The sequence below is a fragment of the Dinoponera quadriceps genome, unplaced genomic scaffold, assembly GCF_001313825.1.
Source record: "Dinoponera quadriceps isolate SergipeBrazil2010 unplaced genomic scaffold, ASM131382v1 scaffold629, whole genome shotgun sequence".
NCBI lineage: Eukaryota > Metazoa > Arthropoda > Insecta > Hymenoptera > Formicidae > Dinoponera > Dinoponera quadriceps.
In genome coordinates this window covers 345,301-361,512 of record NW_014554884.1, presented here as the reverse complement: position 1 = coordinate 361,512, position 16,212 = coordinate 345,301, and the positions used below count along the sequence as shown (strand labels likewise).

Here is a 16,212-nt window from a genome sequence, read left to right as displayed (position 1 = left end):
CCCAATATCGCAGGCACGAGAAATAAAGAAAAAGGAGAAGAGGAAGAAACGCGCGCAGGCAATAAGAGGGAAGGCACTCGCCGCATCGAGACCAGGCCGGGGAATAATTAATATACCATGGACGCATAACGAACGACTCTGCGATGCAGTCTGTTTGTTTTCGGACGGCTCTTCCTTGGCCTCAAGCTTGTCGGTCGTATCTCTCTCGCTCAGGCTCCTCGACCTCCCGCTGCTTCTCCCCCCTTTTCCCTTTTTATTTTAAACGCGCGCGCACACACACACGCGAGCTCGCGCACGGGATTGTCCCCCGAGACTATCCTCTTCGAGCCGTTCCTTCGGAGGCGGCCACCGTTCTTTATTTCAATTCCAACCGCCTTACAATATATTGATTTTAAAATGTCCAAATTCGAGAAAAGGAAATATATAATGCCTCTAATATTGCGAACGATGTGCGGTGTGCGTTGGAAGGAAACTAGCCGTTTTATTGATGAGAATAAACGACGGCTCGATCTTGTTAATTGCGAGTACCTTGACTGGACATATATATACACCTGTTTCTATGTTTGATTCAATACTCTCGTAGCTTCAATTGTGACGTGGACGAAAGGTCTCGTGGGATAATCGCCCTTGACGGGAGCGTCGCGAGATCGAGATACCTTTTCGAGTTCACGTGTGTAATTTCCCAGCCACGCGACACGTAACAGTCGCGACGAAACGCGATGAAATCGTCAAAAGCATGCGCGTATCTCTGTCCTTTGTCTCTTGTGCGTTATTCGGGCACGGGGAGTTGCTTCGAAAGAGGGCGAGCGAGCGAGCGAGCGAGCGAGCGAGCGAGCGAGCGAACAAAAGCGAGAGAGAGAGAGAGAGAGAGCTACGACGCACACGGAGAGAGCGCGCCGCATGCCTCTCTCCATATATCCTCTCCACTTTAATCTTTCTTTTGTGACTCGGCTGTTTTAGCGTTTTTTATTCCCCGATGAGAGCTGGACCCCTACAGGCCGCGAACAGAGAGTGGAGCGCGCTCGCTCACTCACAAACGCTGAGAGAAAGAGAGAAGGACAGAGAGAACACGAGCCGGAGAGAGAGAAAGAGATAACGAAAGAGTAAAAGAAAGAGAGAGGGGGGAGGGGGGGATCGAAACAGAGGCATGCAAGACACATCGCTGCGGGCTTATTAGCAAGAAACCGGTGGGGAAAGACGAGGTCGCGAAGGGGAACCGGCAAGATGGTAGACGACGAGGGGTTGGGGGCAAGCCAAGCCGGGGCATGCTCGCGGATAAAGATGGCCTCGCAATATCATAATAAACGTACTTCGTCTCTCTCTCTCTCTCTCTCTCTTCCTTCATCATAATAAACGTACCTCGTCTCTCTCTCGCTCGCTCGCTCTTTCCTCGTCCTCTTCTCCTTTTTTCTCGTTCACTTCGTACGGTCCTCATTAACGCTGCTGCGTCGGGGACGGGGCCCACCCTCGTAGCGCGCGCTGCGATGTATATTTGCGTAGCAAGTCGAGAGCACGCTTCGATACGTAGCGAGACTTTTCGGAGAGTTGGCGCGTAGTCTCGGAGCCGCCGGAGATCCCGATTGGACGTCGCACTGCTCACGAATGATTTATGCGCGCCGTGCGCACGCGCGCGCGACATTGGAGGACTTTTGAAATCGAACGGTCCGCTGAGTCTCCGGCCTGTCTGGAGCCTCTCGATCCTCTCGGCTTCTGGAAGCGACAAAAAGGCTAAATTACTTCCTTATGTGGGCTCTTGGTCGCTCACCGAGAATAAAGCTCGCCGGTGGACGTCGCGGAGGTCCTCTGAATTCTCGGCGTAATTGCACGAATTTCAGGCTAAGGTTACCGACGGCAAAATATTTGGTTACATTGGCTCTTCTCGACGTTCTTTCCCGGTGAAATATACTCGGGCTTTTGTAAGAAATCGAAATTAAGTTGAGATAAATAATGTTAATGATATTCTAAATTGGGAGAAGAGTAAAATGTGTCTTCGAGATGCTTCGTGCAGTCGTCAATTTTTTACTTCTGTTCTTTGTCGATATATGATGGAATGTGTATTTTATATTAGTGTTTTTTAAAATATTATTAAATATAAATTAAATATTACCATAAATATATATCTTTAAGTAAATAAATATAATATTCCTAAATATTTCGCAGAGACTTGAAAACTCACGTCGATTTCTTCCTTCTTGCAGACTCCTCTAATGTGAATAAGAAGATACGGGAAGTAATAAGATGCTACTGCAATCAACCGATCTGCGTACCTCAGGGATACATGTGTCTCGGTAAGGGTTGCTTCACGGAATTGCCGCCGAACGCGAACACGCTTCTGAGAATCGAGCAGAGCGCTACTCGCAACGGTTGTCTGAACGAGGGCTTTAAGAATCGTCAATGTCCCGCGGGATATCTCTGCTGCAACCACGATCTCTGCAACCATGTGGACACCCCTGCAATGAAAGACAGGCTCAACAAGACCCTACAAGGTTCGAGTGTTCTTCTTCAAACACAATGAAACTTTAATTATTAAAGAAATTATTAAAGAAATAAAAATAATGAAACTTTAATTATTAAAGAAATTTAGATTAAATAAAGAATAAAGATAATAAATAAAGATAAAGAAAATAAAGAATAAAGAAAGATATTAAAGAAAGAAAAAACAATGAAACTTTAATTATTAAAGAAATTATTAAAGAAATAAAAATAATATTAAAACAAATGTATACAATAATTGTTTGGAATGATTTAATCATTGAAAATATTACGTAATTAATTTTTTTCAATTTCGAATATTTGATAAAGAAATATTTATTCGAGAATTATTTAATATCTGAATAATCTGATAACCTGATAACCTGAATATATATCTTCCATCTATACAGAGGAAAGGTTTCAATGGAGAAAAGGTTTCAATGGATTTAGTATATACATGTTTCATTTGGGTATTTAATACAAACATTTAATACAAACAACATAGTGTAATATCGAATATCATTTTGTTTGAGTGAAAATGTTGTTTTACTAAAATAAACCACGCTGTTGAATATAGTATTATTTAGAGAAAATATAGAGAAGAAAATAGAGAGAAAATATGTTATTTTCAGTAAAAAAGACGAAATTTCACTATATATTAAATATTGTTCCGCTGAAACAAAGAAGTTCTTTGATATTTCTCTAACACAATTTCTCTAATACAAAAGAAACATATTATTGGACTTAAAGACATTGTTTGAAAAACCGAACAATCCTATTTGTCGAATCAAATATTCGTTTGCTCTATTCCAAAAGGCAGATTTGTCTCAACCAAAAAAAATATTAAATCCAAGGAATCCTTTCCTCTGTGTACAAGTAATTTTTACTCTTAATTTCAAAAAGCGATATATTGATTATGTAACCTATTCAGCTGCAGATAGGATATAATTCAGCGGCAAATATTAAATAATTGATTAATATATGGACAAATAACCATAACTCCTCTTTTCAGTGCTGGCCCCCGATCAACGAGCATACTTGAGTCCCATGCAGCCGAGCGGCCATGGAAGTCAAGGGACGGAGGGCTGGTTTAGGACGACGACGATCGCCGTGGCCGTCGGCGGCCTCGTCGTTCTGCTGATACTCGCCAGCCTGGCCGTGAGATTGCTGCAGCCCGTGCCGGCCCCGATCCGCGCGAGCGGCAAGCTCGTGCCGCATCGGACGTCCGTCAACGGGCCGCCCTTACTCGGACCACCGAAAGTGCCTCTGGTTTAAATGGGAAATTCCGCGATCCAAAGACAAAGTTTCTCGACGCAAAGTGTTCTAAGTAGTAGTTTAACTAGCGGGGCCGATCGTGCCGCTGGCTTTGGTATATGACTTGATCGAGCCCTGAAGAGCGATATAACGTAAGAATCCTTGTGCATTGTATATAGTATATACAGTCTTTTGCGCGATTCCCAAACTTGGTCTCGACTATTCGACTTTTTACGGCATATTTAATGCGCGCGAGAACGCGCAGTTCCGCGAGACGAGTCCCGCAGGACCGCCGGGCCATGTACCGAAGTCCAGCCGGCAGGCTGTTTAGAAAGCTAGCGGGCCCTCGAAGGCTCTACTCGGCTGTGAATTTTACAAGAAAAAAAAAAGAAGAAAAACGAACGACTACTGTAAATTATAATGTTCGCGCAACGATAGCGTGTGTATTACTTGTTGCATTTCTTCGAGGCGGCGCGCCGCGCGCGAGAGAGAGCTCGAAGAGTGAGGGAGGAACGGTCCCCCCTCGAACGTGACGTGTCGGGTCCTTCGGACACGACGTCACGACCACGTCTAACACGCACAAGGTGCATCCCGTGCGATTGGCACGGTTCTATAAATAGTACCTACGTATTTCTCTCTTCTTCCTTTTTTTCTTATCATATCGCGAACGACACATTAATTTCGACGTCGCGACACCCGATGTCACATCGTGAGACCGCCGTTCCCTTCGAGACACGTTGTTATACGAATTTTCCCTTACGAATGGCAGCAGCCCCCGTACGAAGAAACGGAGAGCTGAGTCTCACGGATGAACGCCGAACATTTGTGTAAGAATAAATTCGCGANCGCGAGTATACATAATCCCGTGGGGGGGGTCGCCGTTGCGAGCCCCCCCCCCCCTCCCGAGATACGGCCGTGACATTTGTAAAGGCGTCACTTTGTACACATATTTGTAAGCGTATTCCAATGTAAACACTATATTGTGATAGTACGACATAATAACGATAATAAAATAAATATATCTAGGACGTTTACTTATGTATAACACATGGGCGCCGTTTTACACACACACACACACACACACACACATACACATATACACACGTGTTACTTTTGTGTAAGGAATGAACGAGAATGATGAAAGTAAAGATGTATTTTAAGCGTCTTTTTTTTTTCTCTCAGGGTTCTGCCTCTATTTATTTGCTCCTTGTCATCATTAACACGCCACATACCACATCGGTATCCGATATACAGGAAGGATACGTCATTACTCTGTAAAATAGGTGGTTCCGTTCGATCAGAAACGCTTTCACGTGTTGCATCGAAATTTTTTCAACCATAAAACGCGAGTATAATATAAATGTTTTGGCATCACAGTTTAAAAATCGCTCATCATATCTCATGTACACCATCCCCCCCCCCATTTTTCCCGGCAAATTTCTCGCGGTTGCGCGCGTCCAACTCGCGTTTACACGCGCGTTAACCGTCCCTACGTACGTCGATCCACCCGACACGGAGAGGGTGTGTGTGTGTGCCGGATCGTTTTATAAAAATACTGCTCAAGGTATGTATCGCCCTCGATTCATGTTACCAGTGTTGTTTCGGCCTCTTTCCTTTAGAAAGAAAAAAAAAAAAAGACGGTGTTTTTGCCTTCCCGCGTCAATCGAATTTCGAGCGTGACACATTAATATTTTTCTTCTTGTCATCTATGTACATGCATGTAACATAGGAATATTGAGATTTAGCATGAATCACTTGAAATCAGTCGCCTGTCAACCCGTCTGGCGGGCTCGGTCGCGATGATAGCAGACTTAAGAGAGTATCTCTCCGAAAGACTTGACGTAAGCCTCGTGGAGTTTGTTGATAAAATCAGGATCGCTTTTCAACAAGTAGTTGAACGCTTGCAAAAGCTGATTCTTCGTCAACGGTTCTAACGGTCTGCTTAAGGACTCCGGCGGACTGGGCGCGGCGAACATAACGGGAGGCATCAACGCCGGTGCCGATCCTCTTCCTGACAACGTAGGCGCCGGTATAATGTCGTCTGATGACTGCACATGAAATAAACGATAAGCATTACACAAATATCCCTGTGTGTGTGTACAGTAAGATGATCGAAGGTTGCATATTTTCACATATTTTCCACCTCGACGAGACCACGCATCTCGTATCAGATAGAATTTGTTTCTTAGACAAATGTATCTCTTGATACATCAATCTCACGGTATTATTATGATTATATTTATTATATGGATACATTATACATGTATTGAGTAGATAAATGTGTCACGAGATAAATTTTTCTATTGGACACGCGAGATACGTTTGAACGCATTCAGAAAACACAATGGTTGTGTACAATCCTTGAACGAACATCGCCTTTGATCGAGGCATTTTTTAGATTCACCTCCAAGTATACTTTCAAGATAAATTCCAATGACAATGAACGTTCACTCAACGGTAGTGTTTCCTGAACGCAGCCTCCGTTAAACTCGATCGATTTAAGTATCGCAGACTTTCATCATCTGACTTCTGTCTCCGACTCGTACTTTCTACAAGTTCGACCGAATATATCTGAACTTTCCTCACCGTGTTTCCCGTTGCGTGAGCAAATAATGACGCGAGCGGATTGGCATTGTTGGCGTTGATAATGTTGGAGGTGGTCGCCTGATTTCTCAGAGTAGAAGACGACACTGTGCTGGTCGGAGACTGTATCCTGAGAAATCCGGTCGAGCCGTTCGAATCGCTCTGATTCACCGACAGCTGAAGTTCCTGAGACATCGGCGCTGGCGTGGACATGAGCGTGACCGAGTCTTGCTGCGGAATCGCTTTGTTCCGTCTCTTGGACCTGTTCGACGAGGAGATGCTGCTCACGTTGTTCGGAGTCAGCACGCTCGCCGACGGTGGCTGTGACTGGTGATGGGTAGACGGCTGCGGCGTTATGGATCTCTGTTGTTTCTCAATATGTTCCAGAGTGTGCGCCGCCGGGTGAGACATTAGACGCGCGAGCAGAGGTTTGTTCTCCACCACCACCGCACCTCCGGGAGTGGGTTGGTCGCCCGCTTTGAAATGCCCGGTGTTCACCTGGTTACGAAACAGACACGATCGTCATAATCATCGTAATATTAACATTTCGAGAAACGAATTCCTCCCCGTTCTCTCTCTCGGACGCGACACCATCGAGGGAGAGATAACATTAACCTTAGCTTTAGCGAAGAAGTCCATTACACTTTGCGAGGTGACATCGGGCCCCAAAGGCGCATTCAACGGCCCGGGAATACCGTCCGTGGGTGTGGCCAATGGAGACTTCGTCCCGGTCACCATACTGTCGTTGCCACCCCCACCACCTGAGCTTCTACTTGTATTGAAGTCTTCTTGCGCCTTACTGAGCATACTGAATATATCTACATTATTCACATTAGGTCCCGAAGTTTTCTTAGCCTTCACGGCTAATGGCTTGCTGTTCACTTTGCGACTCTCTTCCGACTCCTTCAGGAGTTTGTTTATCGTATTCGCGATGCGTACGCACTCCTCCTTCTCGTAAAACCAAATACCGTAGATATTGCATCTGGAATTTCTGTAGAGCAGGAACGGCTCCTGCAGTTGCAAGTCTAAGCCCTGAGCAACCGGCTCAACCAGATTGTTCGTGTTTAATCTGCAATATATATATATATATTTTTTTCTTTTGCGTTAATTATCACACTTTTAATATCAACGATACGTAGAAAATACAAATTGACGCGCGGAAGGTATCAATTGTTTTCGGATCAAGTCAATTTGTCGGGCCTCTTTCAAACGAACCACCGGCGATACACAACAAACAACGTGCATAGTGTACACTTATTGAGGAACTTTTACAAGAGAGAAAGAGAGAAAGAGAAATATAAGAACCTGTTCATTATGAGAATACTGTTGTACGGCTCGCCGTTTCTTGAATAGACGAACAGGGCACCCTCGATGTTGGTCTTCTCCCATTCGTTTTCGTCCGCGTTAAATGTATACAGGGCTACGTGGGTTGCGGTCTCCAGAATATCCTTGACGTAGGGGTCAACTCGTTTTAACGCGGCCACATTCATTCTCAATTCGGTCCGATCCGTCATGATGATTGAGACTACGAATTGCACGGGGAGCTCGACGATTACCGGTGACTTTCACGTAACGTGCACGTTGCACTTTTCGCCCACCGGCTCTTCAATTGCCACAGAACGAGTAATATTTTGAAATAACGCAAGCAGCTGCTGCGACGACAAACGCCATACTGGATCAGTGTAGATTACTGCCGTTGACACGCTAAGGAGTTAATAAAGCGTTCCAAAGGTGGCACGGCAGCTTTCTCTTCGATTTCTCACGTTCGCAAGGGATGTTGCTGAGAGAAAAACTCGGGACTTAATTTCCTCGTTGATAAATAATGTCGAAAGTTTATCCGGCGAGTTATTCGATCGCGTTATTGACAAATAAATGATTCGTCTGCTGTGTCATTGAGCTATACCACTGTGGAAGATAGGTGCTTTCGATTTGATTTCCATAGGCATTAGGGGGAATTCACATCTTGACAGAAAAAGCAGAGGAGCAGCAGAGTTGGGCAGAAACATCGATGTTCGCTCGCATTGAAAGTGATGTTACATCTAGAGAAAATGTTAGGGACTTCAGAAATTCTCTGCCCGACAGCCAATCGGCACATCCGACTGAATTGAATTTGGCCAATCAGTACAAAGCTAACTGAACTCAAGTTTAGTGAGATTTAGTGAACTTTGCATTGATTGGTTAAATTTCAATTCAATTTGAATCTTCAATCTGTAGTCTAATGTGGGGTTTAATGAGCGACATCGATGTTTTTTTAACGTCGATTATTTCGTCCATCTTTAGCATGCAGTAGATAAAGCAGAAACTATCGACTACCAGCGCGAATTCTGATTGCCTGCTGTTTTTCTTCTGCTTTCTAATTTTCTGTCAAGATGTAAATTCTCCCTCAAGTGAAATGCATTTAAAATACAGGGTGTGTTCGTAGAGATGCTATTTAATGCTATCGCGTCGTTCTATCTTTATTACTCTTTACATATACGCGGTAGCGCTAAATAGCGTCTTCTCGAACGCATCTCTAGAAAGTGCAACAAAAAGGAACTTAAGAAATGGCGTACGTGAGAAAAGGCGGGAAGAAACGTTAAGTTGTCAATCATAAAAATGTCTATTATTTAGTCAATTTGTTTACGCACATTATGGTTCTGGTACCTGTTGGATCACATGATGGCCGACGAATTCCCGGATCCGGACGAAGAATTCGATCTGATTCACCAAGCAGACTACGAAACTTTAAGAGATATAGAAGGTAAATAATATGATTATATATTTTATAAATTTACACAGCTGTTTTGTGTTGATTAAAATATATAAATACAAGTATACACAGACCTTTATAAATAATATTTTTTATATACTTATATCACAACAGGAGAATGTATTTTATATACTATTAATTGCATTACTAATTTGTAATTGGTTATAATTACATGAAGATGAGCTCACAAAATGCCAGACACCGCAGCCTCGTCCTAGCGGAATACCTCGAATAGCAAACAGTAACAAACGGCAAGCCAGCGTTGAAGTCTCTACTCCTGTCAATCATGATGAAATTATCGACAATAATAGACCTAGCTGTAGTAAAAAACGCACTTATGGGGATATCAATGAACTATTTGGAGATATCGACGATCTCTTGGAAAATGATATCTCAGGTAAGATAAATCCATGGATAATTGTGGCTGATTACGTTCTTGATCTTCTGAGCAATATTCTGAGAAGCAGATATTACAAGAAAAAAATTTCAGCTGACTTTGAGGAACCAAAAGAAAAGAAGCTTCGATGGGACCAGCCTAAGGATGTCATTAAAAAGATACTGGATGCTAGGCAATTGATATATGAGCATACCGGCAGTACATCGATGAAAACAAAATATAATAATAAGCAAGCAAATCAATAGTATATACTGATTATTGTAATGGGAACCTTAACATCCAATTTAACACATAGTCTTTATTCTTATCTGCCCAATATAGCAAGAAGAATTCCATTTCCTTACGAGTTCCACCATGGAATTTTGTAGCAGTCACGAGAACTTATGATTCTCAACGTCTATACGTCAGAGTTAGGAATACACAGAATGATGTCAAACGATCCTCCGGGCCAATCACCAACCTGCTTTCCGTACCTTACAGACAGTTGAAGGCTCAAGCTGAAGAAGTGCGTCTAATTCCGAACTTTCTTCTGCAACCATATTTTTGCACAATAGTATTTATCGTTTCATGATCTCATAGTTAACAAGGAAGAGAGGATCATCGGTAGAGCCTGCGTCCGATCAACAAAACGCAATGGATATAGTCAACGACGAATTATGGGTTGATAAGTATCGACCTCGATCCTACATAGAGCTACTTTCGGATGAAACCGTTAACAGGGAGCTCTTACATTGGCTGAAGCTCTGGGACAAGATAGTGTTCAATCGAAAGATCAGCAGGGTGAAGAAGACGAAATTGCCTCAGTTCGGGAAGAAGAAGGACGCGGAGGAGGACGAAGTTGTGGAAGTAGACGATAAAGGATTCCCGATAAAGAGGATAGCTTTGCTCAGCGGGCCGCCTGGATTAGGAAAGACGACCTTGGCGCATATAGCGGCCAGACACGCCGGCTACAACGTCGTCGAGATCAACGCGAGTGACGAAAGGAGTCCGGACACGTTCAGGTAAATCGCGCAAAAATCGCGTGATGTAATTCACACAATTACACATTGCATCCTTGCGTTCAGACAGATCCTTCTCGCGTCGACGGAAATGAGAGCCGTGATGGGCGCCGACCCGCGACCGAACTGTTTGATCTTCGACGAGATCGACGGCGCGCCGGCTGCGTCCATCGAGCTTCTCTTGAAATTTGTCCAAGGAAAACTGACACCGAAGACTAAGAAGGGAAAGGGCCAGTCGGAAAAGACGTCCGATGGCTGTACGCGTCCTGTCGTGTGCATCTGCAACGAACCGTACGCGCCAACGTTAAGGTGATTTTTTCAATTAAGTATTAATTAAGAAATTGACGATCGCCTTACACGGAACGAGACAGTAACTACTATCAACCTTTACTATCATTTTGCCGTCGAAATATGAAAATAGGAGAAAAATGTATCCAAAAATTGCATCCACAACAACAGGTCATTATTTCGAACACCTGTAAATGTGAACTTTTTCATTTTTACCCTAAACATCGATAACGTTTTTATTTTCCTAAGATATTCAGAGTGATAATGGTTCTTGCCTCACTCTGTATATGATGGTTGGATTCGAAAAGATGTCTTATGTTGGAAATTCACTTATAGAACGCTGAGAGCCGCAGCTATGATAATACCAGTGCCGAAAGTGAGTCCCTTGAGACTAGCCGAACGTCTGATGGAAATAGGAAGGAAGGAGAGCTTGAGTTTGGATTTCGGCGATCTCGTGAAAATAGCGGAGAGGTCCGCCTGTGACGTGCGATCTTGCGTAGGGGCGATACAATACATAGGTAACACTGACTTGAAGGATAATCTGTCCCTGGGTCTGAAGGACACCCGTAAAAACTTATTTGACTCGTGGAACAGCATCTTGATGATCCCCATGCACAGGGAAGGCGTCGTCCCCGTTTCCGAGAGGATCGATAATATCTTGAGAACGGTGCAAAACGGTAATTATGAGAAATCAATCCTGCCCAACTTATTACAGAGAGTATCTGTACGTCGTTATGCATTGTTGCAAATTTTAACATCAATGTCAGCCCCAAACATCACGAACGATATCTTTCTTTCTCAGCTGACACGGGAAAGCTGACGCAAGGAATATTTCACAACTACCCCGAGGTCTGCGATCGAAAACTCGACAGTGTGTCCACGTCGCTGGAGTGGTTTCAATTTCACGACCTAGTAACGTCGCTCGTCATGCACAAGCAGGTCTGGTCGCTCATGTCCTACACCAATTACGGATTTATCGCGTGGCACTTGTATCTAGCGCGCACGCAGAGAGTGAAATTGTCTTATCCCACAGTTTTCGGTGAGGTGAGTATTATATTGATCAATTAACAGGTGTAAAAACATATGCAAGCTTATATCGTGAACTTATCATTATTTCGTAACATTACGTATGTAAATTTATCATTAGGTTGTGATAAAAAATTTCGAGCCTTTTAGGTGAAATAAGACGATTGTATTTTTATTTGTCGTTATAATTTTATGAAGCTCAATATATGCGGAAGACGGCGGAAGGAGGTCATAAAATGACCATATAAAATTATAATGGCACGAAAATACAAAGGTTTTTTTTTCATATTATCCGAAAGATCGGGGACTACTTATTACATAATCCAATGTCACTACTGTCGCCGTAGGTGACTCAAAGATCAGCGAAGAGCGCGGGTATCCTGACGTCGATACGAAGAGTCTGCGGACGCGACGCTTTCACCTTGACCACGGACATCGCCTGTTTCCTGCCGGATCTCTTGGCACCGAAACTGCGCACGGTTCCTTCTCACTTGTATTCGCCGAAAGAGAAGGACGATCTCGCCAGAATAGTGAACGTGATGCTCGAATTTGGCTTGAGCTTCGTGCAGGAGAAGAACCCGCACGGCGGATACATCTACAACCTAGATCCGTAAGTCAGCACAATGATCATTTGTGAGGAGTAATCCTTGGCGGTAATCGCGTTCCTTCTTTTTTTTTTAGCAACATTTTGGACGTCGGCGTCCTTCCCGACTGCAACGCACATCGGGACCTCGCATACGCCGTGCAGCAGATAGTCACGCAGGAGCTGGAAGTTGAGCGTTTGAGGCGTGCGACTATCTCGACGGGTCTCGGAGTTAATCCCGAAAGCGCAAAGAATCCGAGAAATCCTGAAACTACGGGAAAAGTTCAAGATAAATTTTCCAAGAGTCCGAGTGATGCCGAGCAATCTGCGAAGAATGCGGCGCCGTTAAAGGAAGTAGTGAGTCTTCCCATGTTTCTTTTTCTCTCTATAATATTTAATATGATTGGGGAAGAGGTTGATTTATACAGTAATATCATTGATCTTTCCTCATACGTTTGATGACGCAATTATTTTGCAGGTATACAAGGACTTCTTCGGTAATATCATCAGAAGCGAGAACGAGGACGGCCGGAAGCAGAACAAATCGGCCAATCGTGTTTCACCGAGGTCTCAAAAAGGACACTCTCTGATACAAAACATCCTGACGAAGCACGGAACTTGGTACAAGTACAAAGAAGGCTGCAACAACGCCGTTCGTCGGAATGTGTTCATAGAGAAATTTTTGTAGCGGATCAATAAGAAAGTTCTTACAAATGACATAAATGGAATAAAACGAGAAGAAAGTGACTCTATATTACTGACTCTATATTTTTAATGTTGTAACGCGAACGACTACTCGGCAAACGGTCTCCGAGTGATTTTAAACTTCTTATGCTCGATCGGTAAAATAGATCATTTCGGATCTCTACCATTTAGGGAATTTTTGTTCGCATACAACTTGCTATGCTTGTAACGTTATAATTTTACTATTAATGTTCATGAAGTTTCTTCATCGAAAATGAAGTGAGAAAAAAATTTCAATAAAAAAAATGATAAACGCGTCTAAAATCATAGATGATACAGTATGTTGATGATAATGCAGTTGTTTAATGAGACACTTTGGTGGAAATATACGTCTGATAAATCATACTGTGCTGCTTGGAGTTCGAACCCCGTATGACGGTTATCAATGCTTATCGGTGTAAAGATAATGCCATTTATTGACACTAAAAAACTTTGAGACGTTTCTCTGCCAATTACGCAATTAACCAAAGGAAAGCAACATGGAAACGGTATGTATCAGTTTTTTATAACCTAAAACTTGACATTCCTTTTCTGCTGTTATACTCGATATATTCGATATTAACAAAATTTATTTCGTACTTAGTGTCGTCAGTAGTTTGTGTATTTATACAAACTTTGTTGTGTGTCCTTTACTTGAATTAATATTTTTCCGTTTTCCTAATCTTATCTATTTCCTTCTCATTTCACTCTCTTGTACTTTTCTTTACATACAACATACAAAATTATATGCAGAATAATAAGATAATCATTTTGCATTTTAGCAAAAGAAAAGGGAAGTACCATCATTGCTGAGAAAGATCTTAGCAATTGACGCTTATCTATCCGATGCTTTCGTTAAGCGGGTGGAGCACCTTTTACCTCTGAAACAACTAAAAGTGCATTACACAACCCTGGAGGTAGAATTACTGATTATTTTGTTGATCAAGCAAATTGTAATATTCCCGCATTATATATTTGGTAACTTATTGCATTATTAATATCTTTCTCCTTCAGATATCATGTCATGGCTTATTATGGCTCCCAACTACTCTCATGTTCATCTGGCTTTTGGCCAACAAAAATTACTATCAATTACAAGTAAACCTACTGATAGGTTAGTTCGGGGTAAAATTGATGATGCATGTATCGCACACAAGGAACACGAAATTGCTTTTTCAGGATTGGTACTCGACATCATTGTGGTCGCAGTGGTGAAGGCGATAGCGAGAAGAAGACGGCCCTGCATTAACGACGACCCTTTCTCCCTGGGTCCCGATAAATATTCATTTCCTTCCGGGCATGCGTCGCGTGCGACATTTATCGTGTATACTTTCATTTATTTGTGGCCCATATCTATGATATGTGTACCACCTCTGTTAGCATGGTCCTTTTCGATATACATGTCCAGAATTCTGATGAGGAGACATCATATACTCGACGTCCTGGCGGGTATAGGTATCGGTATCCTTGAAGGCTTGTTAATAGGATACATGTATTTAGAGCAAGAGACTTGCGTCAACTTGATCTCGTGGGTCACTGACGAAAGAATGTCCGGGCCAGAGTACGATGTTTGAGTAGACCTATCTCTTGTAGCATTTATGTTTTTTCTGTTTATTATTATTGTTAATATTTTACCATTATATTTGCGTGTATCATGTTATGTGATACATATACATATGTGTGTATGCTCAATTTCTATTTAAAGGCCTGATGAAGTTGAGAAAACGGTGATAATGTAATAGAAAACGATCGTAAGGGGTGTTATTTTGTGAATTCGCTGAATATTATAAAATAAACGAACAGTTTTTGGATCCTTATCCTTATTTATTTCTTCCTTACTCGAGTAGAGAGGACAAAGACACACCTTCATTTTGTTTTATAACTTTGTATTATAGGAGCTGGTCTCTTCGTTTTTTTCACGACGTTTCGTTACGCTGTATCGCTTTTTTCTTTGATTTCTCTAAGAATTAATTATTATATAAAACTTTCTCAACTATACGGAATGTGTCACAGATATCGCTGTCCGATTGTTCGTCTAAACTCTTATCGTACCTCTACATGTATTAATTATTGTAATTCCATTATGGTTACGTGTATGGTAACATTCGCAAGTTGTAATGAGCCCGACAAAACACTTATCCACCGGTATTGATCCATCTCTTTAATAGTAGTTCTTGTAATCTTTGTAGAACGTCCCGCTATTTGAATTGCACATCCTGAAACGTCAATGAATACCTCCGTGATGTTTACACTCACGCATGATACACTGTGCGTTTTATTACGATTTTACGTGGACAGTCTTCGGATTGATAATGCAAATTTATGCTAATATATTCCTTTTTTTTTCACATTATTTCAACTCTACTCATGGTCTGCCGACTCTAAAAGTGTCGATATAATAACTAAACTAATTCTCATGCACAATGTAACATTAATCAATGTTTCGTGTGAGGACGCGAAAGCATTTTACGTCTACATCATTACGTGTGCACCGTTTAACAAGTTACATATCAATCAGTCGTATCGATTCGAAGCGGAGATATCGCGCGACATGCAGTGGTTTTCATTTCACACTCGCGACATTGAATACAAATAAATAAATAAATTACTTCGACATTTACAAGGAATAGCGCCACACCTCCCGCGAATTCGTAGACGCTCTCTGTACAATCAAGGTGACAATCGTGTTTACATTTTGCATATTATTACGCCACTGTTTTCGCGTTTGTAAATTATTGTGTACGTACATTCGCTAACTTAACTTCTACCGACGACGATGTGAACAGATCGTCACAATTGGGAAATAAATGCGCGATGAAATTGTACGATCAGATTTGTATAGCTTCTCGGAAAAAAAAATGATTATGATTATATAGAATTATATAAAATCATATATGAATTTTGTCCATATATGTGGTTCGTGTATGATCATATATGTTTGTACGAAAAAAAAATGATGTTATGTCATTTAATTAAACGTCGATATCACGTGCTGTCAGAAAGCACAAGCAGCCAGAAGCATTTACTTCGATTGTGTTTGCATATAATTTGTAAACAACAGTATTTTTTCGTTGCGAACATATATGATTACGTATGGTTATATATAGGCAAATTTCATATAGGATATTTTTTTCCCCGG

General features: G+C 42.1%; 4 protein-coding genes across 4 annotated transcripts in view; 3 read left to right on the top strand and 1 right to left on the bottom strand.

Moving 5' to 3' along the window:
• Nucleotides 1–4,565, top strand: part of LOC106742371 (BMP and activin membrane-bound inhibitor homolog) — a 20,750-nt gene extending 16,185 nt beyond the window's left edge. Inside the window, exons 2-3 of the mRNA XM_014615250.1 lie at nucleotides 2,199–2,486; nucleotides 3,485–4,565. Of these exons, the coding sequence (XP_014470736.1) occupies nucleotides 2,199–2,486; nucleotides 3,485–3,747 (551 nt within the window). The 3' untranslated portion in view covers nucleotides 3,748–4,565. The remainder of the gene's footprint in view (nucleotides 1–2,198; nucleotides 2,487–3,484) is intronic.
• A 122-nt stretch (nucleotides 4,566–4,687) lies between these two features.
• Nucleotides 4,688–8,180, bottom strand: LOC106742349 (mRNA-decapping enzyme 1B). Its single transcript, XM_014615204.1, has 4 exons — nucleotides 7,615–8,180; nucleotides 6,925–7,378; nucleotides 6,313–6,807; nucleotides 4,688–5,774 (listed from the first exon to the last, which is right to left on the bottom strand). The coding sequence occupies exons 1-4, from the start codon at nucleotides 7,821–7,823 to the stop codon at nucleotides 5,538–5,540; spliced, it is 1,395 nt and encodes a 464-aa protein (XP_014470690.1). The 5' UTR covers nucleotides 7,824–8,180; the 3' UTR covers nucleotides 4,688–5,537.
• A 625-nt stretch (nucleotides 8,181–8,805) lies between these two features.
• Nucleotides 8,806–13,564, top strand: LOC106742354 (chromosome transmission fidelity protein 18 homolog). Its single transcript, XM_014615211.1, has 11 exons — nucleotides 8,806–9,049; nucleotides 9,237–9,455; nucleotides 9,549–9,684; nucleotides 9,777–9,960; nucleotides 10,035–10,456; nucleotides 10,520–10,762; nucleotides 11,078–11,418; nucleotides 11,544–11,785; nucleotides 12,115–12,377; nucleotides 12,449–12,707; nucleotides 12,829–13,564. The coding sequence occupies exons 1-11, from the start codon at nucleotides 8,965–8,967 to the stop codon at nucleotides 13,036–13,038; spliced, it is 2,604 nt and encodes an 867-aa protein (XP_014470697.1). The 5' UTR covers nucleotides 8,806–8,964; the 3' UTR covers nucleotides 13,039–13,564.
• On the top strand, nucleotides 13,289–14,884 carry LOC106742358 (presqualene diphosphate phosphatase-like). The gene is made up of 4 exons (XM_014615221.1): nucleotides 13,289–13,582; nucleotides 13,856–13,990; nucleotides 14,088–14,187; nucleotides 14,253–14,884. The coding sequence occupies exons 1-4, from the start codon at nucleotides 13,574–13,576 to the stop codon at nucleotides 14,645–14,647; spliced, it is 639 nt and encodes a 212-aa protein (XP_014470707.1). The 5' UTR covers nucleotides 13,289–13,573; the 3' UTR covers nucleotides 14,648–14,884.
• Nucleotides 14,885–16,212: the final 1,328 nt, after the last annotated feature.